This window comes from Pelodiscus sinensis, chromosome Z (assembly GCF_052426305.1).
Source record: "Pelodiscus sinensis isolate ZL-2025 chromosome Z, ASM5242630v1, whole genome shotgun sequence".
NCBI classification, from domain to species: domain Eukaryota; kingdom Metazoa; phylum Chordata; order Testudines; family Trionychidae; genus Pelodiscus; species Pelodiscus sinensis.
In genome coordinates this window covers 34784766-34811631 of record NC_143085.1, presented here as the reverse complement: position 1 = coordinate 34811631, position 26866 = coordinate 34784766, and the positions used below count along the sequence as shown (strand labels likewise).

Here is a 26866-nt window from a genome sequence, read left to right as displayed (position 1 = left end):
AGGGGGGGGCCGTGGTGCAAACTGCTGCACTAGTGTAACTGTCTCCCAGCGGGGAGGGGGGTGCCAGCTCCTCACGGTCCCTCAGCTCAGCGGGGGAGGGGGGGGGCGGCGGTGCAAACTGCTGCACTAGTGTAGTTTGTTGATTCCGATCCCTTTCAAAGCCGGCACTGCTGGCAGGGCGGTGTCCCGCGGCTGAGATCCAGTATTCCCATAGGACTTCTATTACCCCTTCATTCTGCCCCCCGCCCCCGCACCTTCCTTCCCCCGCAACCCTTATTGCACCTGCCCGGGAGTGGCGCACACTACCGGCCCCCATTCAGTGCTTCGGTCTTGCACTCACCCCTTCTCTCACTCACCCTCCCCCCCAAAAGCAAAAGAGTTTTTGTTTTAAAAAGTAATTTCTTGTCACCCGCGCCTAATCCCGGGCTGCCTGCCTGACATCCCCCTTCTTCTTTTTTTTTAAACTGGGGATGCAAATGTTAATGTCCTAGTCTACATTTTGCAACAGGTGTTTTGAATTTGAATTTTATCTCTTTCCTGCCAGTTCAGCCCTGGGGTGCCCCAGAAGGGAGTTTAAATAGTATAAAAGATTAGAGAGCCCAACAGATTGTCACTAACAACTCCTGGGGGAAAGGGCGAGGGGACGGTTGGCAATCAAGGGTGGTATGGGACTCACTGCTACTGTAGTGGGGAAAAGTTGCTATCCCCCCTTGACCCTGCCCTGTGACTGACCCTGCTAAGCAGCTCCTCGCCCTGTGCGCATGCTCCAAGCTGGACAGCTCCTGAGAGGGAAATTTAAAAACGGTTTGGAGTGTGATACTGCAGCCAAATTGCAAAGAGAGATCCCTTTAGACCAGAGAAGCGCAGCAGCCGCCGATCTTACTCCAGGTACCACCCTGCAAGGTTTGCTTTGCATGAAGCTGTGCGATTAGCAAGTTTCATTTTCCTGTAAGCACATAAAGATGTACTCTACAAGCTCCTGTTGAGAACTATGTGTAGATAATGTTTAAATCTTGTTTGATGCATGGAGGTTGCAATTTTTTGTGAAAATTTGGGGCATTCTTATAGGCACAGATCATTTCTTTATTTTTGCCTCCCTCGACCTTAGTTGTGCTTTTAGAACAAATAGTGTGGCAGACTGTTACTCTTTAGGGCAAGTTGGAGGACTGACCTTTCCTTCCCTTTCTGCTGAAATGGTCACATTCACTGCCACAGCTGTTTATACTGTAGTATGTTTTTAAATGCTGCAGTCATCCAGATTTTTAAAAAACCTTATGTTTTCACATCAAGTCTAGCAGACTTTTTTTTATGGAAATTCTTAGATGTACTTAAAGTATTAGCCATTGTCGTTTAAAATGTCATTTACTTTTCCTCCGTTTTAAATGGGCAGGTCAGATCATTATATTAAGTATTTGAAAACTGACACACAACTATTTTCCTGGTGTGGTTGTTATTCAGTTCACACAACTGAAGTGCCTGTAATGGAGTCATTTGAACCCTTCCATTTATTACATCAATTATATCATCTGAATTACATTTTCCTTTGCATGTGTAAAATGTATAGTCATTTTATAGCCTAAGTAAAACATTGCTCTTAAAAATTATAGGAAACATAACAACAATAATTGTATCTTACATTCCAGGTATTTTAATTTCGATTTTTTTTCATTGTTCTCTATACTGCTGAAATGCTGGATAGCTACTTCATACCTATATGAGTTTGTTGCTGTTGTTGTTTCCCTCAAAGGAGATGATAGAAAGTGACATTACATCCAGGATGTCAGGAATCATTAGAAATTCAGGGCAAAATCATCATCCCTTGCCACAGGAATACAGGTGAGGAGTTTAACCATTATACAGAGATGTGTCCTCATGGCCCATTAGATGATTTTAATAATTATGTACCTTTCTAAATAAAACCAAATATTCCAGAAATCATATTTAACAAAGAAGCTAATTCCATTTCGATCTTGTCTTTAAAATGAATTTTCTCTTTGGTGACTGCAGCATACTATGTGTTGATTTAAAACCCTGGTTGTAAATGTTTTATAGTAAATCATAGTCAATGTTCAAAGTCTTGTGTGAACTTCTGGGTCATTTATGTTTCATATGATTTGCAACACCATCATATTTTTGTAGAACAGTGATGATTTGAAAGCCCCCTTTCATGCAGCATTTGGCTTGATAGGACACAGGAGAAACAGGAGTCATGCTCCTAGGAAGGTTTTAATTAAAATAAATATTTTTTTCGTTCCCAAATGCATTCATATGCATAAACTACTTACAGTATGATCAGAAACAAACTTATATTTGCTGTCAGCCTTTTGGGAGTAAACATTTATTTACCTACACAAACACAAACCCATTTAGAAATTTAAAAAACCCTTTTTTCTTAGAAGTCATGGGACAGTTATGCATGAATCACCATGCTTTGGGTTAAGTTAGGTTACATCTTGTCACATGAGGTGACGTTTTATGAACTATCTTATGGCTTGCGAATCAGTGCAGCAAAATGAAGAGGATTTGTTGTTGGTTTGTTTTTAAATGAGGAGTGGGCAACTCTAACCTCTCCCACCAGCGGTGGGTTTCAACATTTCCTTGGATAAAAGTGGGCAGTAGCCATGTGTGTGTTCTTCTTCTAGTCTCTCTCTCCATTCAAAATGCAAACATTGTACTGCAGCTTCTTTCTGCGCAACAAGTGATTTGTTATACTGTATGAAGGCACTATGGAGAAAGGTTTGTGTAACCCTATTTTGCTGTTTATTAAAGCGCTGTTTGCTCTAGACATTTTGTTAGTTATGTAAATATTTGTAAAGAAATGTTTCAGTTGTTAAGGAAGGGTGTGGTGACCTGTGAATACTCATTTGTAATCAGTATTAGCTATCTGAAGCATATACCACTGTAACAAAGACTTTTCATGTGGAGGGAGTCTTCCTGGTAACAAACAAAAAAAAAAACCCCACAACTTTTTGATGCAGGATATATTTTACTTTTAGTGCACAGTGCTAGAGTATTTTAGTTTACTTTGAGTCAAGCAGGTTTTAAAACTGCTTTTAGTTATTTAATATATATTCTTTGAACTAATAACTCCTCTATCCCTAAAGTTGTTTTTAAATAGTTTGTGATTAAAAAAACCACCTTATTTTCTAACTGAATTATGTGACCTCATTTACAAGTGGAAACTTCTGATAAAAAGGAATCAGATCTAAACTACACTGCTAATGTGGAACAGTATTTGTCCTACTTCATGAGAAAACACTTTGGATTATGTAAAGGAAAATCTTTTAGACTGAATGATTTTAAGAAAAGAATAGACCTGTCAAATTCTATCAGCTCTGTTTACTCTCCTGCTGTCACCACAGACCAAGACTGGAACCCACAGTCCTGAGTTCTCCATGGGGGAGCAGCAGGGCTCCGCAGAATAGGAAATGGCCTCCAATTAGTGAGTGAGAGGCTGGAACTATGCTGAGAAGACCCTTCTGTCTCACTTAGATGCTCAATTGGACAGTTGCACTTTAAGGAGACCAGGTTTTCCAGGAAGAGGGTAAAGGAGGGAACAGTCAAAGGGAAAGAGACAGGAATGAAAGGCAGTGAGTAACTACAAATAATTGTACATCTGGTTTACAGAGAACACACCCAGGTGGTTAAAAGACTGTCAGATTTAAAACACAACAGGGTTTCTCTTGTTTAAAAAAAATCACTTTGAGGGATCTTGAGAGCTTCTGGACCAAATGCATATTTAAATGACAGTGGATGGATTGGTGATAGGGATGTGAAAGTGTAACCATTAACAATTCACCAATAACCTTGGGCTCATTTGTTAAGGTGCATGGTTATACCCATCCCTCTTCCTCTTCCCTCTCCTCCCTCTTCTGCCTGAGCCACCTGACTGACCCCTAAGGTGTAACTGCTGAAAATTTCAATGGTTACATCTTTACTTTAATACACACATTTTAACATCCCTAATTGGAGATGTGGTATGAATTACTCAGTCTAGTCCAGATGTGGACAGACTTATATGATGTCTCCAGATACATATTTCTGCACAGATTTAAAAGTGCACCAGAAAACACCATTCTTGCTAAGTGCCATCTCCTGCACTCCCAGTTCCTGCTTCCGTGATGTGGGTATTTACCTACTTTGCATAAGAGGGTGCATTTCCAACTCCTCCATAGAAAGCTTGACTTTACCCCTGATGCCCCCTTAAAGGTAGCAGAGACACATGCTTCTATTGACTGCAGGCAACATTTCAGGGCATGATAAAGCTGTAGAGGAGCTTGCTGGGATTGGCATACGGTGACCAAGTCACTCTCAGTAATCCATTGTAAAGGTTACATTAATTTTTGTATAAATATTTTTCAAAACAGGTGATAAATTTATAATACATAGAGTATCTGTGCATGTTTCAGTACTACGCTAAGTAAATTATAGGTTCAAAGACTCCCCTGGATGGTGGAGGGCTCTAAAGCAAACCCTTGAGGAGCAAAGTTATTAAGTTCTGGAATGCTCTGAGAATATTCTTTTTGATAGAATTTTATAGGCACAGAGCTCGCACTGTACCTTCTGGTCTTATAGGGTCTACCATTTAGAGCTGTGTGCATGAAAAGTACCAGATGCTCTATGCCAGTGTTTCTTAAATTGTGTTCCGTGGTACACCAGTTTGCCGAGAGGCAGTTGGAGGTGTGCCATGGAGAACAACAGAATTCAAAATGGCTGCCCTTAAAGGAGCAGCTGACCTTTTTTTTCTCAATAACTTCCTCCCCGACCCTTTTCCCCCCAATTTCTTTTTTTTCCCCTCAACAAAAAATCCTTAGTGTTCCTCATTAAAAAAAAAATTGTTTGGTGTTCCTCTGTCTTTAAAAGTTTAAGAAACCCTGCTCTATTCTATGGGCCCATATAGCACAGCATAGAATCTGACTTGCAGTAAGAGTATAGCCACATAAGTGGGGGTCATTGCATAACTGGAACATCACATAACCATTGACCTTTTCAATGGGGCCATCTCCTTGGTTTGCAATGACATCAATGGAAATAAAGTCAGCAATAAATGAGGCCCATTTCACTCAGATCATTTGGCATCAATCAAGTGCTTAAAGTACACAACTGAAACTAATAAAGTAAAATAGAATGGCAACTTTGGAACTATTAAGGTCCAGTAGGGCGAATATTAAAGCAATGGTTTTCAAATTATGGGTAGCACCCCAGTACTGGGCGGTGGAATGTCAGGCACTGGGTCTCGTTGCTGAAGGGGGATCAGGTGACCAGTCGGGGAGCTAAGGCAGCTCCCTGCCTGTCATGGCACTGCAGACTGTGCTGCACCCCAGAAGCTCCTAGGTGGGGGGAGGAAGAGCGCACAGGGCTCCACGCACTGCCCCTGCCCTGAGCACTAATTCTGCATTCCCATTGGCTGGGAACCTACTGCTGGCTGCTTCAGGGGCACATCATGGCCTACAGTGCCAGGAGAGGCAGGAAGCTGCCTTAACCCCCCTACTGCATTGCTAACTGGGAGTCACTCAAGGTAAGTCCCTCCTGTCCCAGCCCTAACCCCTCCCCACAAAGCCAGAGCTTCCCCCTACATCCCACAGCTCCCATTTTCATACACATTTACACAGGGAAAGTACATCTTTGTTAAGGGTAGAACATCAACAAAATTTTTAAAAAATCACTGTTAAATATGCAACATTCTTGCTCTGGTTTGACTCTATGTTTAAAATATAGCTGCAGGATGGTGTTTTTGACCAGTCAGTCACCTATTACTGGGTGGTACATGTTCAAGGATGGTAACAATGATTATGTTGAGAATACTATGTTTGGACCACAAGCCTCTAGAATAAGAAGGGGATGCACGAGGAATTCATCTAGCCTAACCAGCATTTATGCAAATACAAGTTTAAAAGAGTCAAAGAAATGCACTTGTGTATACTGATTTAAAGGTGTCCTAACTACAATAAAATGTCACTTTTCCAGCTTAAGGAGTCACATAACAAATAGTATAGAGAGCTGATTAGGTAAATCAACTGTATTGTCTCTGTAGTTTATCACTTTGTGTAAAGCAGTGGTTCCCAAACTTTTCAGCTTCATGCCCCCTTTTTGATTTTTGAGAAACCCTCATGCTTCCCTCCTCCCCCTCCCCCAACCCCAAATAGCAGCAAAACTTGAGGGGTGAAAAAAAGAAAAAAGGAACTGACCGGGGCCGAAAAACAAAAATAGCAGCACAACTTGGGGAGGGTATTGCTGGAGGAGGAGGGAGGCTGGGTCACCTCATGCCCTCCTGGAATTTCTTCACATCCCCTCCAGGGGGGCATGCCCCCCAGTTTGGGAACCCATGGTGTAAAGGTTGTTGGACTTTCAGAGTAGTGTAGTATAACAGCATCCACACTTTCTCCTATTTCTGATTTATTTGATCAGCCTTGAACAATATTTTGAAGGACTTGCAATGTAGGTATAAAGTTACTATTTATATTAAATTAAAAATAAGGGTTTAAACAGGGTAGGACTTGCCCAAAAGGTGTTTAAATAGTCTCAAAGCACCGAATAGATGAGTAGAAATCATCCACTTTACTTGCATGGAGTACTGGGCAAAGTACATTCTCTAAATAAATAAATAAATATTTAGTGTTACAGGAGTATAAATACATACAATTATCCTAGGAGAATGAATCCACTAGATATCCTGGCTAAATTCCAACGGATGTAATTACATTCTTCCAACATAAACGCTCTGCCACAGATTCATCTGGCTAAGATATATCTCGGTGTCTGTCCTAAATGGTTAAGTAGTGTTGCTTTCTTCTGCCAGGCCCTGATTCAGCAAGAGATTTAGGCATATTTGTAGTCCCATTGAAACCAATGAGATGTAGAGTTATGTACATGCTTAAATAACTTGCTGAGTCAGAGCCATAAACAGCTGTATTCCAATCCAGAAATAGCTGCACTTCAGTGCTGGAGAAAGGGCCTTGTCTGCAGATTGGATATAAATTTGTTTGTAAAATGTTTTGGAACAGATGTTATCCCTGTATGTCTGGGAATCAGGCTACACGAGCAAACTGAATTTGGGTTTGGATCTGTGAAGAGCAAGCTATGATTTAAATATTTTCAATGTTCACCATTGGGGACAGTCAGGATCTTGGGCTGTGTCTACATTGGCACCCTTTTCCGGAAAAGGGATGCTAATGAGACACTTCGGAATTGCAAATGCCGCAGGGGATTTAAATATCCTCCGCGGCATTTGCATGAACATGGCTGCCGCTTTTTTCCGGCTCGGGGTTTTGCCGGAGAAAAGCGCCAGTCTAGACGGGATCTTGCGGAAAATAAAGCCTTTTCCGGAAGATCCCTTATTCCTACTTTCATTGGCTAGCTGAGCTCAGGGCCCAGAAATGGGGTCTACTTTGGCCTAATTTGTGGGGACACGGACTTCTATGGAAGAGACTGAGGGGAAGCAGGATTTTCAGGCAGACACCCAAGCCAATGAGGGAGCTGCCAGCCATTAGCAGGAAAGAAACTTCTGAAGCAGTGTTTCCCAATTTTATTTGGCCATGGAACCCTTTGAAACTTGAAAGAATTTTGCGGAACCCCTAATAACAGTCTAATATATGGAGCTGAAAAAGTAGACCACAAATAAATAAGGATAACACAAAAAAAATGCTAAATAAGGTCATGGGATCAACATTTAGTTTAATTGCACATATTTAAAAATAAAAATCACATAATATTAGTTATTTTTTTAAATCATAAAATGTTATTGTAATGGAATTTTCTCAGGGAACCATTATTTTCATTTTGTGGAACCCCGGGGTTCCGCAGAACACCATTTTGGAAACACTGTTCTAAAGGTGCTTGTGCTTCCAGAGAGAAGTGACTCAAGTGGCAGGGAAGCATTTAGAGGGGCACATGGGATAAAGAGGAAAGAGAAGAACAGATGCGATAACGCAAAGAGCAAAAGTGGACAATGTGACGAATTAACTTTTTCTTGAATAGTGGAATGTTCTTTGCATTTGAGACAGCTAAAAACATGTAAGCAGTTGCTGCAATTGCCTAAGGGATGTTTGTAATCACAAACCAGAAGGAAAGTTCTCCTTGTGACCACCAATGTAAGTGGTGATTTCCAGGAGAATCTGTTACACTGCCCCCTACACCAAGAAAATGTTTGCAAATGGCTGCGCAAGAACTTACCACTTTCAGAGATCATCCCAACCATTCCAATCTGAGATTTGCCACCTCACCTTGAGCATTTTGCATACAAGCCAGGTGAATAAGATATAATAAAATTACTCAATTAAAAACTCAGTGTATTAGAATAAAGTCTGACGTTGTAAATTGTATTTTCCCAGACCAAAAATATATGGATATGTTTCAGTCTGAATCACAGACTGAAAAGCATTTATCATTAAGACAGAAAAAGGGAGAAGGATACAATGAAGACAATATGTACAAACAGATAGGGGTGCATGTGTGTTATCTACAGTAGTTAGCTGTAGACTGGGGAGTATGCAGGAGTTTGTAGAGATGTCATATGTCACAGGTGGAAGAAGTTTGAAACTCATGAGCAGATAAATTGCTAGCTAGCCACAGCTATGCATGACTTAAATAAAGCAGATGGTTTGATTTGCATTTTTCCCCCCAAAGAGTAAAAGACACACCCTAAACACATCTAACAGTAAATGAGTTGGCTTCATATTGCATCCTATACATTTGAAAGAGAGTGTCAGGACAGCTCTCCCTCGGTAAATCTTTGTAAAAGGCTTGAGCTCTCACATACTTAGATTGTGGTACTTCAGTACTGAACATTTTGCAGTGATTTGAAGTCACCATTGCTGAAATTTACATTTATCTTCAAGACAACTCAAAGAATAATCCCTTTATGCCAAATGTATTTTTGGTAATCTGCTTGGATTCTACTCTTTTACTACACACTATTAAAGTTTGTTAGAACAGTTGTCAGATGGTTTTTATATAGTTGCAAAAGTACACATCAAAGCTGTGAAACAGCAAAACAGAGGTTTGTTTTGTTTTGGTGGGAAGTATAAAGTCACATTCAGACTAGGAACTTATGCTAAAATGGAGGAGGACAAAAATAATTTCCTCATCATTACATTTGTTTTACAAATGGACCTGTGCACTTTCACTATATCCTTTACCTGTTTAAAATGGTGGAATTGGGACTCAGGTGTCAACTTTGAATGTAAATCAGATCTTAAATATCTGACCTCCATTTTCTTCCAGGTCCCTGTTAGCAGATGTACATGCCTATGCCCGACACCCAGTCTGCATGGTGTTCTGTGGAATAAGGGTGCTGTATAAAAGGAAAGATGGGTTCCATGGGTTACTAGGATGTTGGAGAAGGTTGAGTTTCCTAATGCTCAAGCCACACCCCGTTCAGGCCATTTGCAGTTTAGGTTTCTGACAACATCTAACACACAAAGTAGATTATTATTAATTTGGCTTCCAGAAAGAACTGGGTGGATCCACTTAACATTAACATAAAGCAATGGAATTCTTCAGTTTTCCAAAGAGATGAGTGTAGAGAGGTTCTTGTGTAAATATAGCTTCTCTGGGCCTCCCCTTTGGAGCTGTTTAGTCCATGCTGTGGAGAGAGGGCATGTGGCAGATTCATTTCCTGACAGGAGGCGTGTGCAATAGGTTTTGACCCTCACCGCCCATCTGACCCTGTTATTTGCTGAAGGAACTGACTTGTCTGGAAGAGCTGGCAGGGACCAGGGTGCCAGATGGCATGTGTGTGTGTGTTGGCTGTCAATCAGCTAGATTAATGTGAAGTTTATGAAAAGGAGGAGGGGGGGAACAATTAAGCAAGAATGACAAAAAACAATGGAGGACACGTGCCACCGGGCAACAGTCGTTTGCCACACAATAGGTTATCAGCTTACAACGAACGGGCCCAACTGTTGCAAGCGACATGAGCCTGCCCAGTTTTCAAATAATTTAAGGCTTTTGTTTACTTACAATCCAGCCAATCGCTAAGTACGGAGAGTAGTCACCTGATGTTCTTTTTATGCATTTAAGTCCTTGGCCTCACAAAATAACTGAACAGTGGTAACCATGGCAATGCTAATTATTGCACTATAACTACAGTAGAAGAAAGAAGCCAGGGTAGGCTCAGAGGAGGATTTGAAGACGTTTTTGGCCGGGATTTGAGCTTTGGCTTCTGCTTGTTTTGTTTTTTAAAATCGTTGTACAAACAAAGTTCTGTTTTAGAGATCTACTGGGTAGTACTTTGGGAAACTTTTGAACTGCTGCAACTCTTGACTAGAAAGAGCTAACATCTCAATACCTTGTGGGCTGCAACACACTACTGTTTTGGCAGTTTACGTTAAGTTGATTTAGACTCATGTAAAACATACAAGATGCTTCAGCAGAAACCAGATTTATTCAATGCCTCTGGGTCACCATTTGGCAATGGATGCACATTAGCACTGTGCACCTGGCATTCTGAAATGTCACTTGTTAATTGGATAACATTTTCAGTGAGGATGTTTTTAAAATCTCAGGTTAACTTGTGTTCTTCCAAAATAGAAACGTGTTTCCAAAGGCTGAATCTGTGCAGTCCTTCCTCAGAGCTACATAGAGATATCCTCCTTACGTAGTAAAGTCTCAGAGGGATAGTCATGTTAGTCAGTAACTTTAAAACAAGGAGTAGTCCTATAGCACCTTAGGCTATGTCTACACTACAAGGTTTTTGCGCAAAAACTGCCACACACCTCAAGTGCACTTTTGCACAAGTAAATTGGCAGAACAGAGGGCTTTTGCCGGTAGAGTTATTCCTCTCCCCATGAGGAATAACTCCTTTTTGTGCTACAATTTTGTGCAAAAAGGCAGGTGTGGGTGCTTCAGAGGGGTTTTTGCACAAGAGACCCCTATCAACAAAAGCACAGGTGCTCTTATGGCCATTCTGTGAATGGCAATCATAGCTTTCTTGTGCAAGAGTGTCCGTGCAGCATAGATGCTCTCTTGAGCAAAAGCACATGGCTTTTGCGATGCACTTTGAGGTCTGGACGCAATTTTGCACAAGACGTTTTTGTGGAAGGGCTCTTCTGCAAAAGGCTTCTTGCACAAACACCCTGCAGTGTAGCTGAAGCCTTAGATACTAACAAAAATTATAGAATCATAAAACACTAGAACTGGAAAGGACCTTGAGAGGTCATCAGGTCCAGTCTCCTGCCCCCACAGCAGGACCAAGCACCATCTAGACCATCCCCAATAGATGTCTATCTATCCTGCTCTTAAATATCTCCAGAGATAGAGATTCCACAACCTCCCTAAGCAATTTATTCCAGTGTTTGACCACCCTGACAGTTAGGAAGTTTTTCCTAATGTCCAATCTAAACCTCCCTTGCTGCTGTTTAAGGCCATTGCTTTTTATGCTATCCTCAGAGGCCAAGGAGAACAATTTTTCTCCCTCCTCCTTGTGACTCCCTTTTAGATACTTGAAAACAGCTCTCATGTCCCCTCTCAGTCTTCTCCTTTCCAAACTAAACAAGCCCAGTTATTTTAGTCTTCCCTCATAGGTCACGTTCTCTAGACCTTTAATCATTTTTGTTGCTCTTCTCTGGACCCTCTCCAATTTTTCCACATCTTTCCTGAAATGTGGTGCCCAGAACTGGACACAATACTCCAATTGAAGCCTAATCAGCACACACACACACACACACACACACACACACACACACACACACACACACACACACACACACACACACATATATAGTATCATGAGCTTTTGTGGGCAAACCTACTTTCTCAGATGAGCAGAGTGGAGAAAAAAGGGGGAACCTCACAATTTATAACAGAAAAAGAAGGGAACGGGGAGGGGGGAATCACCTGTCAATTGGATTGCCAGTGCTAATGAGACTAATTGAGTGAGCTGGAAGTATCCCATACTTATCTTTGATGTCAGTTGAGTGTTGAATATAATGGCCCATCCAGCTCATGTCTTTGTTCAGGCCTTGAGAGATAGTGTCAAATAGAGGTGAAATAGTATGACTTCTTGGGGCTTCCCTCTGACTTTCCCAGCACTATTCACCATGAGTAACAATCTCTCAAGCTGCACATCTGTTTGTAATCATTTTAACTCACTGTCTTTGAATGGACTAAAAACATCTACCATTGAACACCCTCCCCCATGTAAATGTGTGTCAGTTTTTGCTTTTTATGCAGAGCATTGCTTTATCAGAAGCTTATACAAAGCTGACCATGTATATGCAAATAGGGCAAAATGTGCAGAGATTAAATTTCTACATGGAACTCTTCCCTAAGAGGAGTCTGGCTTGGCTTTTCATTGGCTTTGCCAGTGAAGCTAGTCTGCATTTTTTATCACAAACTCTTACAATCTGAAGATTTAGCTGACCAGAGACAAGTGAGTAGAATCCCACTTTGTCCTTATCAAATGGAGGAGATCTGCAATTCATCCTTTATGGGTTGTTTTTATAGTGTAGATTGTGATATACTAGTTTCCGATGTCCTTGTGGAGAGCAAGAACATATGTTCTATTTAAGGAAGGGCGAGACCTGAATTTTTGTTACAACCTTAACAGGACCTCTCTCTGGGTGCTATCTTTCATGACTGGTGACATCCCGAGACGGAGAGCTGGCATTTTGATCTTCCTGGATATGACTGGCTTTACTCTGACCTATTCTCATGTAATGTTGATCACTGCAGTTATTGTACTACTGTGGATATAAACCCTTTGCTTGTCTAATTAGCAGGGGTTGCAGCAGCACGTTCCACTCGTGGGGCAGGAGCACTTTCTTCCCCAGTCTAGCATGGACTGGAAGTACTATGGAGACCATATGGACATAGGATAGGTGGGTGGGGGACAAATGGAAGGAGCACTTGTCTTTGCAGCTCTGTCAAACAGCTGACTCAGAGAGCACCTGGGACTGACTGCAGCAGGGGCCATGGTAGGAGAGGTCACCTCTTGGACCCACACCATTGGTGGAAGGTGAAAGCTTACAAACTGCAGTCAGTACTTTACAGCTGGAGGGAAGGTTCCCACGGTCCAGAGTTCTTTAAGGTGGATTTGCATCCCACCCCTGCCTCCCAAAACCAAATATCCCCCCCTTTGGAAATGTCAACATCAACATGATGCAGTAGCTGGAAGAACCCCCTTCAGAATGTTAAAGGCCCATTAGGCTGCTGAGGGAGCATGTAATGAAACTCCTCATTAGTCTTGTCAGTAGTTGGATTTCAGGCTTCATAGGATACTGTTAGGTTAAAAACCCTATTTTAAACCTCAAATTGTCCTAAAGTTACAGCAGACACTCTGTGTGTGTACGAACAGGAAAATTGCCCATTTGCTTTGTTTCTCAGCAGTTTTCCTTCCTGGACCTCATACACTGGCACAATGCTACATTGCTTCGTTTGCAGACATTGCAGAGGTGTGTCAATTTGCACTTAAAATAAAACTCCCAGAAACAATTCCATTTTTAAAAAAACACCTTATTTTTACAAAATCTTATTCTCAGCCAAAGTGGCCCTACAAGTGTCCACCTGGGAATGGACAGAGAGCCTTTAATCAGTGGTGGGCCAGACGTGGCACATCAGGTTTCTCTGTGTGGTCCACAAGACATTTTGTTTCATATTGATCTAGCACTTCCCACTTGGTTCTGTTTGCATAATTTTATTCCTATTGGTATTAAAGAGAGACATGTGAAAAAGGCATGTGAAGTGAGGTCTGTGCTGATTGCACACAGCATTGTGAAAATGCTGTGTTCCCTCTGCATCCAGTTCAATCAGCACCCTCCTCCAAATTCTAGGTGCACAAGTGCAGTTGGTGAAATTACCCTATCCTGGGAGACCATCTTGGTTATGACAATCTCGCAGCCCACTGAGATGAAGAAAGGCCATTCACACGATCCACTCACTAGCCTAGGGTGCTCCTCACTAGATTAAAACATTATGAATCTACTGCTTCACTACCACCACCCCACTTTTAAAGCAGTTTTTGAGATGAGTACAAAACAATCACTGCTCATTTTCAGTATTTAGGTACTAATCCTAAAAAGCTTTAAGCTCACACTTTGAGCCCAGGTATAGCCCAGTGAAGTCAATTTTCCATTACCATTGTTCCGTGTGGATCATTTTAAAATTAAAGTATTTTTCTTTTAGTATACCAAACTGGACCTCTCTTTAAAAGCTAAGTGCTCCAACATGGATGACTGAATGTTTACAGCTGGGGCTGAATGTTAACAGCCACTTGAACCTTTGAAAAGCAGCATTTGAGAGGGAGGCAGCAGCAGCACTTTGAGTACAGCACTGCTGCTCTGACTGCATTGCTAATGCCCTTCTGTGCAAAAATATACTTTTCAAAATAAAAAAAAGAAATGCCTCCCCTGCATTTAACACCTCATTTTTTACCTTGAAAGCTAAGTATGGGACATTTTCAGCCCACTTAATTAGACTCTTCAGCACCAATTCTACAATTGACAGGTATTTTTCTATTAAATTCCGGGTTTCTGTTATTCCTCATCAGCTCATTTGATAAAGTGGGTTTTGCCCATGAAAGCTTCTCTCTCTCTCTCTCTCTCTCTCTCTCTCATTTTTATATATACGTGAATCTCTAAAGTGGGAAAGTAAAATTTCTATTATTTGGCTAATTGAATAGTCGATGCAGGGCTGTTGCTACACTTCAAAGGTGAAAACTCTGAGGGGAACATGGGGCCAGTGGGGGACTCAAGCAGTCCCCCACTGGCCCTGTGTTCCCTCAGCGTTTCAAAGCAGCAGTGCTGCATGGAGCCCAGGGTCATCGGGGGAGTCCCCAGCTTGCACCAGCTGGACTCCACGCATCACTACCACTTTGAAATGCCACTGGAGCTGCACCAGGCTGCATATGGAATTTCAAAGTGGCAGCACTGCATGAAGCCCAGAGCCTGGCCTCAAGCTCCAGCAGAACTGCTGCTTTGTAGCACCTCCTCCTTATCCCCTCCTTTCTGCCACTTTCTAATACAGGCAGCAAGGAGGGCGGGGAGTAGAGCAACTAGTCAACTAGGCTGTCAACTATCCGATAAGCATCTGCTTATCGGATAGTTGACTAGTCCTTCACATCCCTAGTCACAGACTACTCCTTGTTTTGAAAGTTACAGACAACACGGCGACCTCTCAGAGACTTTTCAGATTGCTCAGCTGACAACTATATTATTCTACAGGGAGACCTGAATAGAACAGACTCCTGAACTGGTCCTGATTAAAAAAAACAACACAAACAAACACTTTAACACCTGTTAAATGAAATGTTACCTCTTGTACCAAGGAAAACATGAGCCATTATGAATGGGTGATGGGCCTGAACCAAAAATTCACATCTTAAACTTTGGATCCATGTCCAAACTTTGTCATAACACAAACCGACGTCTACTGTTAACATGCATTAGGCTGAGGATCCCCAGACAAACTTCTTACCCACAGATAATGGAGCAGAGTCTCAGTGCTCTTTGCTAACCTCTCACCTTGTTTCCTGCAGACTCCTGGCTTCTGTCCCATCCCAGCTGAGTGAAGAGGACCTTCCAAGTGACTTGCAGTCCTTGTCATGGCTGACCTCAGTTGATGTCCCTCGCTTACAGCAGATGGCTAGTGGAAGAATGGACTTCAGCATCAGCTCTCAGGATTCGATGCTGCTGCAGACAGGTAGCTTGCCCTGATGTTAAATGAATAATAACCAGTAATGAGAGACAACATGCCCTGTAACCAGCTTTATTTGTAACTTTTCAGCATAAGTACCTTAGAGTTAGCTCTGCCAGAAACACTGCATCCTCTTATTGTCTGTGACAAGAGACACTCACTACATATGGTTTATATTCAAAGGCAGTGCAAACTAGGGGTTAGAAGAAAGATCAAAGGGTCTGGAGTTGACTTTTATGCCCGCCTCAGCCTCCTTGTGAGACTCTGGTGCAATGTCTTTATTTTCCAAAGTTCTCAGCATCTCTGGAAATAAAAATGTATTGCTTTGCCTTTGTTTCAATGTCACTAAAATGACAATAACTTAACCTGCCTTGCAGCTGTAAGTTTCATACAGCCTCTCAATTAATGGTCACCAAACTTTTCTCCTTAGTCTTAACATCACTGTAGCAACCACACCTATTTTCATTCCCTTTATAGAGCAATTCATGACCTTAGATCAGTGGTTCTTAACGTGCTGTCTGTGAACTGTCTTGCAGCTGGGCCATGGGCTCAGGGTCACACACACAGCCACTCAGAGGGGAGCCTGCCCTGGTGGTCCAGACCTGCACCCCCCCGGTGAAGTTGGCTTCCCACTGGAGGAGGGAGGGGTCACCCAAACCTTGGTGAGCCAAATCCTGCTTGCAGGAAGGAAGGGGAGGAAGTGGCTCCATGTACTGCAGCTCCTCACTCTTGTTGAGGAAATGGCAGTGCAAGAAACCACTAACCTGGAGGCTTTCCCTTGCTTCCTTTGGCCAGACCCCCTACTTCCAGCCTGCTCCTACACTCTACCTCCCGGCCAAGCCACTATCCTCAACCCACTGCACCTACATGCCCACCCTCAGTCTGCTCCTAACTCTCAGCCAGACCTGGCACCAGCTCTCCCTCCTGTACCCATTTTGTCATCCTGGGTGATTGATGATCTGCAGAAAGGTCTGCAATGAGCAGGGTGGGCTGTAGGTCAAAAAGTTTGAGAACCACTGCCTTCAACTATAGAACCCTAGGAGCCAGGATTTTATTCAGTATAATTTACCCTTTGTAACATGCCACATATACGCCTGACACTACAAAATCTCACCTAACACTCCACCAGTCGCTTCTTTTAGTGCCATTCTGCACCACCCTGACAGTTTGCAATGTGTTTGGGGTTCCTAGTCTTAATTCCATGGAGCCTACACAGAGTCGAAATGTGGCTTTGCAAAATAAATACCAACACATTTTTCCAGAGATGTAGTTTTACATGGGTGCCTTCATCATCACACATGCTTTTTTCCTGACTAGGTCCTGTGCCAGGCAATTTGCATTCAACGGGTGCTCCTGGAGCAATGATTGAGGTGCAAGCCAGTCTGCCACAGGGAATTCTGGGGCTGAATACAATTACGTCACACGGAGCAAATGTAAGAGCTGACCAGAGCGGGTTAATTTCATTGCCATGTTTGGCAAGAAAAGATGTGGGACTTACACTTAGAACTTACACTTCTGTTGTCTTTTTCATCCCAATAGATGAGCCAGTACCCCGTTGGAGGGCAGCCATCTCCTAGTTTACAGTCCCAGCATCCGCTTTTCCCAGTTCCTCATTCACAGCAAGTGTTTGCCATCACACAGACTGCACAGCAGGTACTACTGCATGCAATGCAGGCTGTGTCTCAGAGGAGCCGTTCAGGTTGGATTTGCAGGTTCTCCAACACCAGCGTTAATGGCTGAGCTCATGCTGCTCCTTATTTGTTTCATCACCTTGAGTCCCCCTGACCTAATCTCTGTGCACGTGCCCTTTAGAGTCAGGTTTGAAAATGCCCATGCTAGGAGCCCTTCCGGAGGAAAAACCACATCTGCCTCACTCGCCCCTGGTGATGTGCCACCGAAATGCAGTATTGAGAGTGTTCACTCTCAAGATCCGTAATCGACTGCTTATTCCAGCTAGGTCATCACTTCACAATCCCCCCAACTTGGAAGAAAACTTTTTCTATTGCTGTGTCATTTTACCCACCAGCTGCGTCTAGACTGGCCAGTTTTTCCGGAAAACCAGCCGCTTTTCCGGAAAAACTTGCCAGCTGTCTACCCTGGCTGCTTGAATTTCTGCAAAAGCACTGACTTCCTACTGTAAGAAATCAGTGCTTCTTGCAGAAATACTATGCTGCTCCCGTTCGGGCAAAAGTCCCTTTTGCGCAAAAGTTTTGTGCAAAAGGGCTAGTGTAGACAGCTCAGATTTGTTTTCCGCAAAAAAGCCCCGATTTCAAAAATGGCGATTGAGGCTTTTTTGCAGAAAAGCGCATCAAGATTGGCACGGACACTTTTCCGCAAAAAGTGCTTTTGCGGAAAAGTGTCCGTGGCGATCTAGACGCTCTGTTCCGAAAATGCTTTTAATGGAAAACTTTTCCGGTAAAAGCATTTCCAGAAAATCATGACAGTCTAGACGCAGCTACTTTGTGTGAGCTTCCTGACAACTCTGCTCAGTGGAGCAGCAATGCCCAGGGTATGGAAGGGTCTCTCCCTAGGTCAGCGGTTTTCAAACTTTTTTTCTCATGACCCAGTTGAAGAAAATTGTTGATGCCACGACCCATCATCATGTGACTAGATTGTGGGCTCCAGGGTGGGGCTGAGGATGGGAGCTTTGGGATGTAGGAGGGGGCTCCAGCTACGGCAGTGACAGGGCTGGAGCAGGAGGGGCTTACTTTGAGCAGCTCCTGGTCAGTGGTGCAGCGGGGGTTGCTAAGGCAGCTTCCTGCCTCTCCTGGCACCGCACACCATGTTGCCCCCAGAAGCAGCCAGCAGCGGGTTCCCAGTGCAGAGCTAGTGCTGAGGGCAGGAGCCGTGCATGGAGCCCTGTGCACGCTCTTCTCACACACACCTAGGAGCTGAGCCTGCTGCCAGCCACTTCTGGGGCGCAGCACAGTCTGCAGCACAGAACAGGCAGGAAGCTGCTTTAGCACCCCCAATGCTCACCTGATGCCCGACATTCCACCACCCAGTGCTGGGGCACAACCTGTAATTTGAAAACCACAGGGCTAGATCACTGCTGCAGCTTTTGAGGAGAATTCCATCCTGTCCTGCTCCCTCTGTGTCCCCACAAGAGGCCAAGGACAGAGTGGAAACAGACAGAGCAGCTCTCATGCCATCTCTTTCCTTGGATCTGTCTTGCAAATAGGAGAAAGGTTACCCCAGCATAGCCCACACTACTCCCCTGCAGATTTTTTTAAATCCATGTCAGTCAGTCTCCAGAGCTGTCAGGCCCATGTTTCACCAACGCTAGCTTGCTCAGAAATGGGATGCACTTGTGGCAGGGCAGGAGCAGTGCGGCATGGAGCTGTGACAAGCTCACAAGTTATAAGCACATTCTTCGATAACAGCATTTGGACTGAGGAAGAGGCCTGTGTGCTACTGTACAGTGAGCCTGAACTGGGGAGCTTTCAGTGTGTTCATTTTAATAATGACCTGTGGTTCCGTGTCTGAATCAAGTCAGTCTAAATGGCCTAGAAAATGCCCCCCTATGCATGAGACTGAGAGCTTTGGGGTGTTGGAGGGAGCTCTGGCTTGGGGTAGTCTCATTGTAAGAAAGGATGAAACTTATTACCACTCTACTTGGCCTTTAATCCACACTGGGATTCACGAATGTTGGGATTGGTTAGCATCTCCCGTCTCTTCCAAGCACAGAAGCATGGTCCAGGAAGTCTTTTTTCTTTTGTACCCGTATGGTCTGGAATGTGACCGCATCTGGGGAGCTTTCATTTCTCTTCAGTACTAAAGCCAGAGAACACGCTGCAGTTTTGGGTAGGGTTGGTGGGGAAGGCAGATTCTTCTGACAGTTTTCCCTCTTTGTTCCTGACTATAGTGTAACCCAGCTGCATTATACAGTGCATCCTATGGACCCCAGCCTCACTACTCTCAGCCTCGCCTTGCTCCTCTCACTGCTCAGGAAGTCCATCCAAAACATTATCCCAAGCCAATCTACTCCTACAGGTGAGTGGAGAATCTGCTGGGCTATTGCTTCCAGCCCGCAGTTGTGGTGGCTCCTACATGGCATAGCAAAAGCCTTTCTTTTCCTAGCATAAAAGTGATTTGTTTTTCCCCTGATCTTGACTGAAGCTTTCTCTGGAGAGGCAAACTGCCTCATTCCTCACCCACCATTCTGCTGTTCTGTCTAGGTGGCTAGTGTAGTTAGTACCAGTGCAAAGACCTTGACAAGTTTATTCGCTGCCAGCAGGGCAGAGATGGAGTAATAGCCTCAAAGAGCTTGGGTCTCAAGATGTCATTATCTCTTTTGGACCCTTAAATACAGAAGATGGGTAATGTGACTGTAGAGCTGATGTGACCCCGAGTGCTATGGGAAGTGTCTCTTCATACAGGTGCTCGTGTCTGGGTGAAGGTGGCTGTCGGGTTGCTAGGTAAAGAGGAGGGTATTGTGGGCCAACAGATATAGCAGGAAGAGGGAACCTGCTTTTATCTTCTCTCTTTCTTTCAGCTGCTTGATTGCAATGGCATTGAAGAACAGCAAAACGGGCAGTCTTCCCGTGAGTGAGATCTACAGCTTCATGAAGGAGCATTTCCCCTACTTCAAGGTACGGGATCAATAGGCTTTTAGTGCCAAAGGGAACAAAGCAGGTCTAGCCACTTACTTCTGCATTCGATCAGTCACTTCTCAACACGCCATGTACCAAAAAAACAACCCCAGACAGACAGACAGACAGACACAGACACAGACACAGACACAGACACAGACACAGACACAGACACAGACACAGACACACACTCTCTTTACTGGCTGCAGATCCTACCAACAGGCCAGTCACTCTAGGGGAGCAGGATATTTATGCATAAACCTTTGGCATAAACAGAGAAAGCAGGTGGCACCACAACCTAATCCTTCCCCCATCCCCTCCTTAAGCTGTCCCCCACACCAAGACACACACCCCCTCATCAAGAGGTGGTGGTTTCAAGAAATCCCATTCCTGGTAACTTTGGAACCTCCCTCCCGCTCTTCCTAGGTCTTTACACCGTGCCTTTTGATGTCCTTCTAGCAAACAGAGTCCAGACCAACCCTGCCTTGGGCAGCCGATGAATGTAGCAACTCTCCCTTGTAAAGATCCCGCCGCTTCCAGGGCTCCACAGAACAAGTCTAAGGCCCGTCAACAGCACAGTCTCAGCTGGGCACATTTAACCGAGGGCCTAGGGAGAGGGGCTGTCTTTTAGCGGGAGTCAGACCCAAACTGCTTGAGGACACCAATGCCTTAAGCTGGGCTTGGAAGCTAATGCAGCCCAGAGCTTTCTGAGGCACTAAGAACATGCAGCATGAGAGGGCAGGTGCAGTATGCTTAGAGCCACTTGCATGGCTAAGCAAGGGGGCAAGTCACTGCACTAACTGGAGCTCCTGAGTGTCCCCCCAGGAAAAATACACACTGTGTAACCCTCCCCTTCCCTCTCCCCCCACACACATCCCACAATGGCTCTTCTCCCTGCAGAAGCTTATTTGAGTGACACTCTTCTGCCCTGCAGACCGCGCCCGATGGTTGGAAGAACTCAGTGCGCCATAACCTCTCCCTCAACAAGTGCTTTGAGAAGGTGGAGAATAAAATGAGTGGCACCTCCCGCAAAGGCTGCCTATGGGCCCTCAATCCTGCCAAGATTGACAAAATGGAAGAAGAGATGCAGAAATGGAAGAGGAAGGACTTGGCTGCTATTCACAGGAGCATGGCCAATCCAGGTAGGCTGGCATGGGACTTTACCTCTTTCACCATGCATAAGAGTCACAGAAAACAAGACTGTTTGGCCAGTCATACATAAACCCAGTCATTGAGAATAGGAAAGTGTTTCAGAGGACAGGGGTGCCCTGCAGAGCTGGCTGGGTACAGGCAGTAGCCACGGAAAGCTGGTTTGGCTAGCTCAACTTCTGCCACAGTTCAGGCCTGTTTATTATTGGCCTAAAGCCCAAGAGGCATCTCAGGAGCCGAGCATTAAAAGCAAGCCTGTGTATGCTAGAACAGTGCCCTCCATATCAAATGTCCTGCGTCAGCACCATGGTCACACGCACATAGAAGAGGCAGTGAATTTTTAAAAAACCTTTGCCTGGCTGATTATTGCTCTTCTCATCTCTTTCTGTGAGTGCATCTAAGTGATTAATGCTGGACACTGTGAGCCAGAACTCCTGGCTTTTAAATCCAGCTTTGTCACTAATACTGCGTAGTTTGAGCTAGCCAGACTTCAGATCCCCTAGCCTCAGTTTACTCATCTGTAAAATGGGCATGCCATTTCCCATCTAGCACAGCAAGTGGGAGATGGAATTCAAATATCATGCTGTACAGTGTTTTGAGATCATCTAATGAAAAGTGTTAAATGGCCAATATTCCCCCAGCCCTTTGTATCTGGAGATAGTCACTGTTCGCCTCAATGGGGCAGACTGATCTTTCAAACTCACGTCAGATCTGGCATGATTACCAAAGATGATTATCCTCAGTCCCATTTTTTTCTAGATGACTCACCTGAAGCCTTTAGCCATTCTAGACAAGTTCTGCTGCCTCAGAGTCAGTATTTAGAGCATCACATTTTAACCACTACACTTCATGCCTCTTATTCTGCAGAATTGTTGAGATTTTTATTCATTCACCAGGATTTCTCCATTTTTATAACAAACAGCATATTTGTTAGGCTCATGCTACCATGGTTGTGGCCAAAACCAAACATGACTTTTCCTGGTAAGGCTGGAATGTGTGATCAGAACAACATAACGCTTTCCTTTTGATGGAAGAGTTTAAAAACAAAGTATTATGGAAGCTATCTTGTGACTGTCTTAGAAAACGTAGTTAACATGTGAAGATAAGTTCAGCGACTCTTCAGATTAAATTTCCCTGATCTCAATTAACAATGAGCTGACTGTATAGGTCCACCCCATTGACTTTGAAGAGTGCCACCTCGACTGCCTGGGTAAATATCAGGTCAAGGTTTTCTTGGCCTGACCCTGAGACATAAAGTGAAGACCCATTTATGGAAGGGAAAGAGGAGTGGAGGTATTAAGGGTTACCTGTCTAGGTCTCTTAAGTAAGTAAGTAAGAAAGAAAGAAAGAAATGTGAGCACCTTAGAGACTAACAAAACATATATTTTAAGAGGAATAAGGGATCTTTCGGAAAAAGCTTTATTTTCTGAAAGATCCATGTCTAGACTGGCGCTTTTTTCCGGTAAAGCTCTGAGCCAGAAAAAAAGCGGCAGCCATGTTTATGCAAATGAAGCGGGGGGGATTTTAATCCCCGCTTCATTTGCAATTGAGATGTGTCTAATTTGCATCCCTTTTATGGAAAAGGGATGCAGTCTAGACACAGTCATATAGAATCATGAGCTTTCCACTTCGTCATATGTGCTGGAGTGGAAATAGCAGAAACCAAGATTATACATGGCCAGTAACATAGGCAAGGGAAGGGCACAGCCTTCCCAAAACTATCTACATGCCCCACTGCGCAAGGATGGGGCCCACACCAGGATGGGCCAGGGCCACAGAACAGTAGCCCCAGCCCTCCATGTGGCCAGGAAGGATTGGTCTAGAGTTGGGTGGGGGTTGGCTCCTAGACTCAACCTCGGGCGGAAGGGGCAGGGTAGGGCTGGGGCTTGCCTTCTCCCAGTTCGGCTTTCACCGGCCGCCCAAGTATAAATATGGTGCCACAGGACCTCTCATTGTCTTGAAAGTTACAGACTAACACAACTCCCCCCCTGAGACTTTTTGTCCAGTTCTATGGACATGCTTCAGAAGGACATGGTTTCCTTTTCAGCAGTAACTAGGCATTCCAGACCCTGAGCTACCTCTGGACGGACGAGCCCTGCTCAAACCTGCATTCTCACTTGCTTGTTTCCCCTACAGAGGAATTAGATAAACTAATCACTGACAGACCAGAGAACTGCAGGCGGCCTCGGAAGCAGGCAGAATCTGAAGGGTCCACACGGACCCATGTGGCAGCAGCCCATGGCCGAATCTCCATCTCCAAGATGCAGCCGCCTCCCATGACGCTCTCTCTACAGTCCATACCGTTGCATCATCAGATCCAGAGCCAGGCTCGCATAGCTCCCGACTCACCAGCACCAGCCCAGACTCCTCCTCTCCACACTCTGCCTGACATGAGCCAGAGTCCCCTGCCTCACCACCCAATGAGCCGCGCACCCGCAGACTTTCTGAACGTGACTGCAGATATGAACGCCGAAGTGGATGCACTGGATCCAAGCATCATGGACTTTGCATTACAAGGTAAAGGGGAAGATGGAGGGAAGCTAGGGAGGTAGGAGTGTGCGAGAGATGGCAGGGGTGGGAACACATCCTGGACATACTGGCCTGGGCTCACCTCCACTGAAATACTGCAGGACTGGGCTGAAAGAGAAGATCAGAATTCTAGCTGAAATACTATGTTTTATGTACCTTTAATTTCTCTATATCCTTCACTATAATTTAGCCCAGTGATGCAGCATCCAGTGAAGGGCAGGAGTGTATATGGTAGGGGGGGAGGAGGGATGGACTGGTTTAATGGTTCAAGAAAAGGCATAAAAATCACAGCCCCACTCTGAGCATCTGCCTAGAACAGGATCTCCCGTGTTCTAATCCTAGCTTGGACACTGACTCCCGCTGTGGCCATGGGTGACATGCAGTCTCTCTGAACCTTAGTTTTCCCATTTGCACAAAGGAGAACTTCTTCTGTCCTAGGGTTGACATGAAGATTAGCTGGGTCATGTCCATGCAGCATGTCAGAAGAGAAGAGTGATCTGTATATAGTATTGCATAAGGGTGAAAAATACATTTTAAGCAGGTTGAGAGGGACAGGAAAGTTAGCTGTGGACGGATCAGCAGAACCCATATTTCCTGGCTATTCTAAATGCCTTCATACCGCAAAAGCCATCTTCAGGCTGAGCAGATATTAAAACTTCTCTGTTAAGCAGTTAACCTTAATTAAGAACATTACACACCTTGCATTCAGCAGGTCAAAACTTTTGTTGACTGACTTTACCATCTTTTAAAGGAAATCTGTGGGAAGAAATGAAAGACGACAGCTTCAATCTAGATACTTTAGGTGCCTTCAGCAACTCCCCTCTGCAGCTCTCAGACTGCGAGCTGGGCACGGCTGGCCTCACCCCCGTCTCAAATGGTAGCGACTATTCCTTCTCAGACTTGCAGGTCACAGGTCTCTACACTACTTATGCCACGATGGATAATGTAGCCTCAGCCCAGTACATGAGTGGTCAAGGCAACAAGCCCATTGCTCTGCTTTAAGGGTCACACCTTGGAGGAACTAAAGAACTGGTCATAGGCCTATTCCCTTTGAGACCTTAGGATGTGATCTGAAAGCTGGGAAGCAGCTCCTTCTGCAGACCCCTGCATCATGCAAGGTACTTACTAGAACTCCCACTGTGATGCTAAAATGTATCAAGCCAGTGCTAGTCCAGCCTGTGAACACGCCCCCTCTTCCATCTTCACCACGACCAAAAAAGGATTTGGACTGTTAGGAAAACAATGGGGGAACTGGCAAAACAGAGCCCTGGGATGCATGTTAGGAAAACCTTTAGTAAACTAGTTCACGCACACTAGAATCATTGTCATCAGATCCTCAAAGCTCACTTCATGAACAGGACTGGCATGCAGATCCTGTTTGACCAGCATACACAGGAGCCCTTGTGGTAGTTCCTTGCTCCAACAGGACTGAGTCCTAGATTCCAAGAACCACCTGACCTTATGTATTTACTTCTTGTTTTTTTTAAAGAGCCAAATAACTGTTGCCATCAAACAGAGATCACATGCCCTTTCTGGAATGGGTTGCAATACCAATACCTTTCTGATGTAATTGCCTGTAATATTTTTTTTTTAAAGTGAGGAGCAAAATGGAAAGGAGGCTCAAACAGATTTTTTAAAATCAATCCTACAACTGCACAATTTTCATACTTTGTGGCTTAAAAAAAAGAGCGGGGGACTGACCACATGAAGGAGTTAGTAGGGCTGAAATATTAAATCGATCACTGGAGTGAAATTTTAGGAATGACATTTATCTTAGGCTAAAAAAATATTAGGTTTGTTACAATAGTTCCTGTGTATTGTGCTTCTGTTGATTCTTGTGCTAGGCAGTATTACTATTTTTAAATTTATTTATATTTATTGTTATGAAAAGAAATTATGTGAACTGTTCAACTTCTTTTAAATGCAGTAACCCTTTTTTTGCATGAACTAAATTATTCATAAACACAAATGCAACACCTTAGCTTAATCACTTCTGTAGTACTTTGGTTTCTTTGTGAAAGCTTAATTTAAACACGCACTTTTGAAACTGTGAAATACCTTTTTTTTAAAAAAAGTCAGACCAAATATTTAACTGTACAGTACCAATTCATAATTGTCTTTTCTCCTAATTAATCTAAGCAAAACTGCTTTTTACCATGCATTTTTGGAAAACTTTTGAAAACTAATTTCTATTTGATAATGTTAACATTGGTTTGGAAGAAAGTTCAAAGGACAAGTGATGTAAAGCAAATTGTATGAATTACACTTAACTGTAGTGCTTAGGTTTTTGTACATTTGAGACACTGGAGTAATATTTATTATTTTTAATGTTTTGCTTAACACTGGGGCTCAATAATGATTTTACACATCCTTATTGTACCAGAATTTTATGTGCTCGATTCAGATGACACTCTTGCCTACGCTAAACGATGACTACGAATGTTTTGAAGCAGAAAAAGGCCGCGGTATTTTAAATTGTGTATTGAAGTCATCCCTTGCTAAATTCTACATATGGATACTCTGAGAAGATGTAGAATACAGGGTCATATCCCACTGCATTGCCCAGTAGAACTTTGTTGAAAGTCAACATTGTGAACATAAGAAGTGATAATGCTTTGTGTGTATATATATCTTTTCAAATATGCACAAAAGCAATAGCGTCTTTTGAGGTGACAGGATGCTCCTTGTCAATTTACTGTTGAACCAAGGCCCATTTGGAAAAACAATAATTGTGGACATTGATGATTTGATGTGACCCATATCTTAAGATGTTTTAATTTTTAAAAAATGTAATAAATATTTCTTAGTAGCAACCCTGTGTTATTCTAGATGCACTGTGTTAAAGTGAGTTCGGTGTATATAAAGCTAAGTCTCAGAGGTACTTTGCTGCTAAGTGTCAAAAAGGAATGGTCTAGAAATTGCTCTCTGAATATTACATGAGCAGAAAATGGTTTTATCTGATTTAA

General features: G+C 43.7%; 1 protein-coding gene across 1 annotated transcript; it reads left to right on the top strand.

The window, feature by feature from the left end:
* Nucleotides 1–2: 2 nt before the first annotated feature.
* Nucleotides 3–25740, top strand: FOXN4 (forkhead box N4). The gene is made up of 10 exons (XM_075898827.2): nucleotides 3–888; nucleotides 1748–1836; nucleotides 15473–15636; nucleotides 16948–17063; nucleotides 17170–17283; nucleotides 19496–19623; nucleotides 20126–20222; nucleotides 21157–21364; nucleotides 23508–23888; nucleotides 24652–25740. Exons 2-10 carry the CDS (start codon nucleotides 1751–1753, stop codon nucleotides 24900–24902), a joined length of 1545 nt encoding a protein of 514 aa, XP_075754942.2. The 5' UTR covers nucleotides 3–888; nucleotides 1748–1750; the 3' UTR covers nucleotides 24903–25740.
* The last annotated feature ends 1126 nt before the right edge of the window (nucleotides 25741–26866 follow it).

What these genes read in the sequence shown, in the direction of transcription:
- FOXN4 (XM_075898827.2), top strand. Translation starts at nt 1,751, where the DNA reads ATGATAGAAAGTGACATTACATCCAGGATGTCAGGAATCATTAGAAAT. An exon ending in TTCGATGCTGCTGCAGACAG is followed by an intron (nt 15,637 to 16,947) that starts GTAGCTTGCCCT and finishes TTTCCTGACTAG; the next exon opens with GTCCTGTGCCAGGCAATTTG. An exon ending in AGCATTTCCCCTACTTCAAG is followed by an intron (nt 20,223 to 21,156) that starts GTACGGGATCAA and finishes TCTGCCCTGCAG; the next exon opens with ACCGCGCCCGATGGTTGGAA.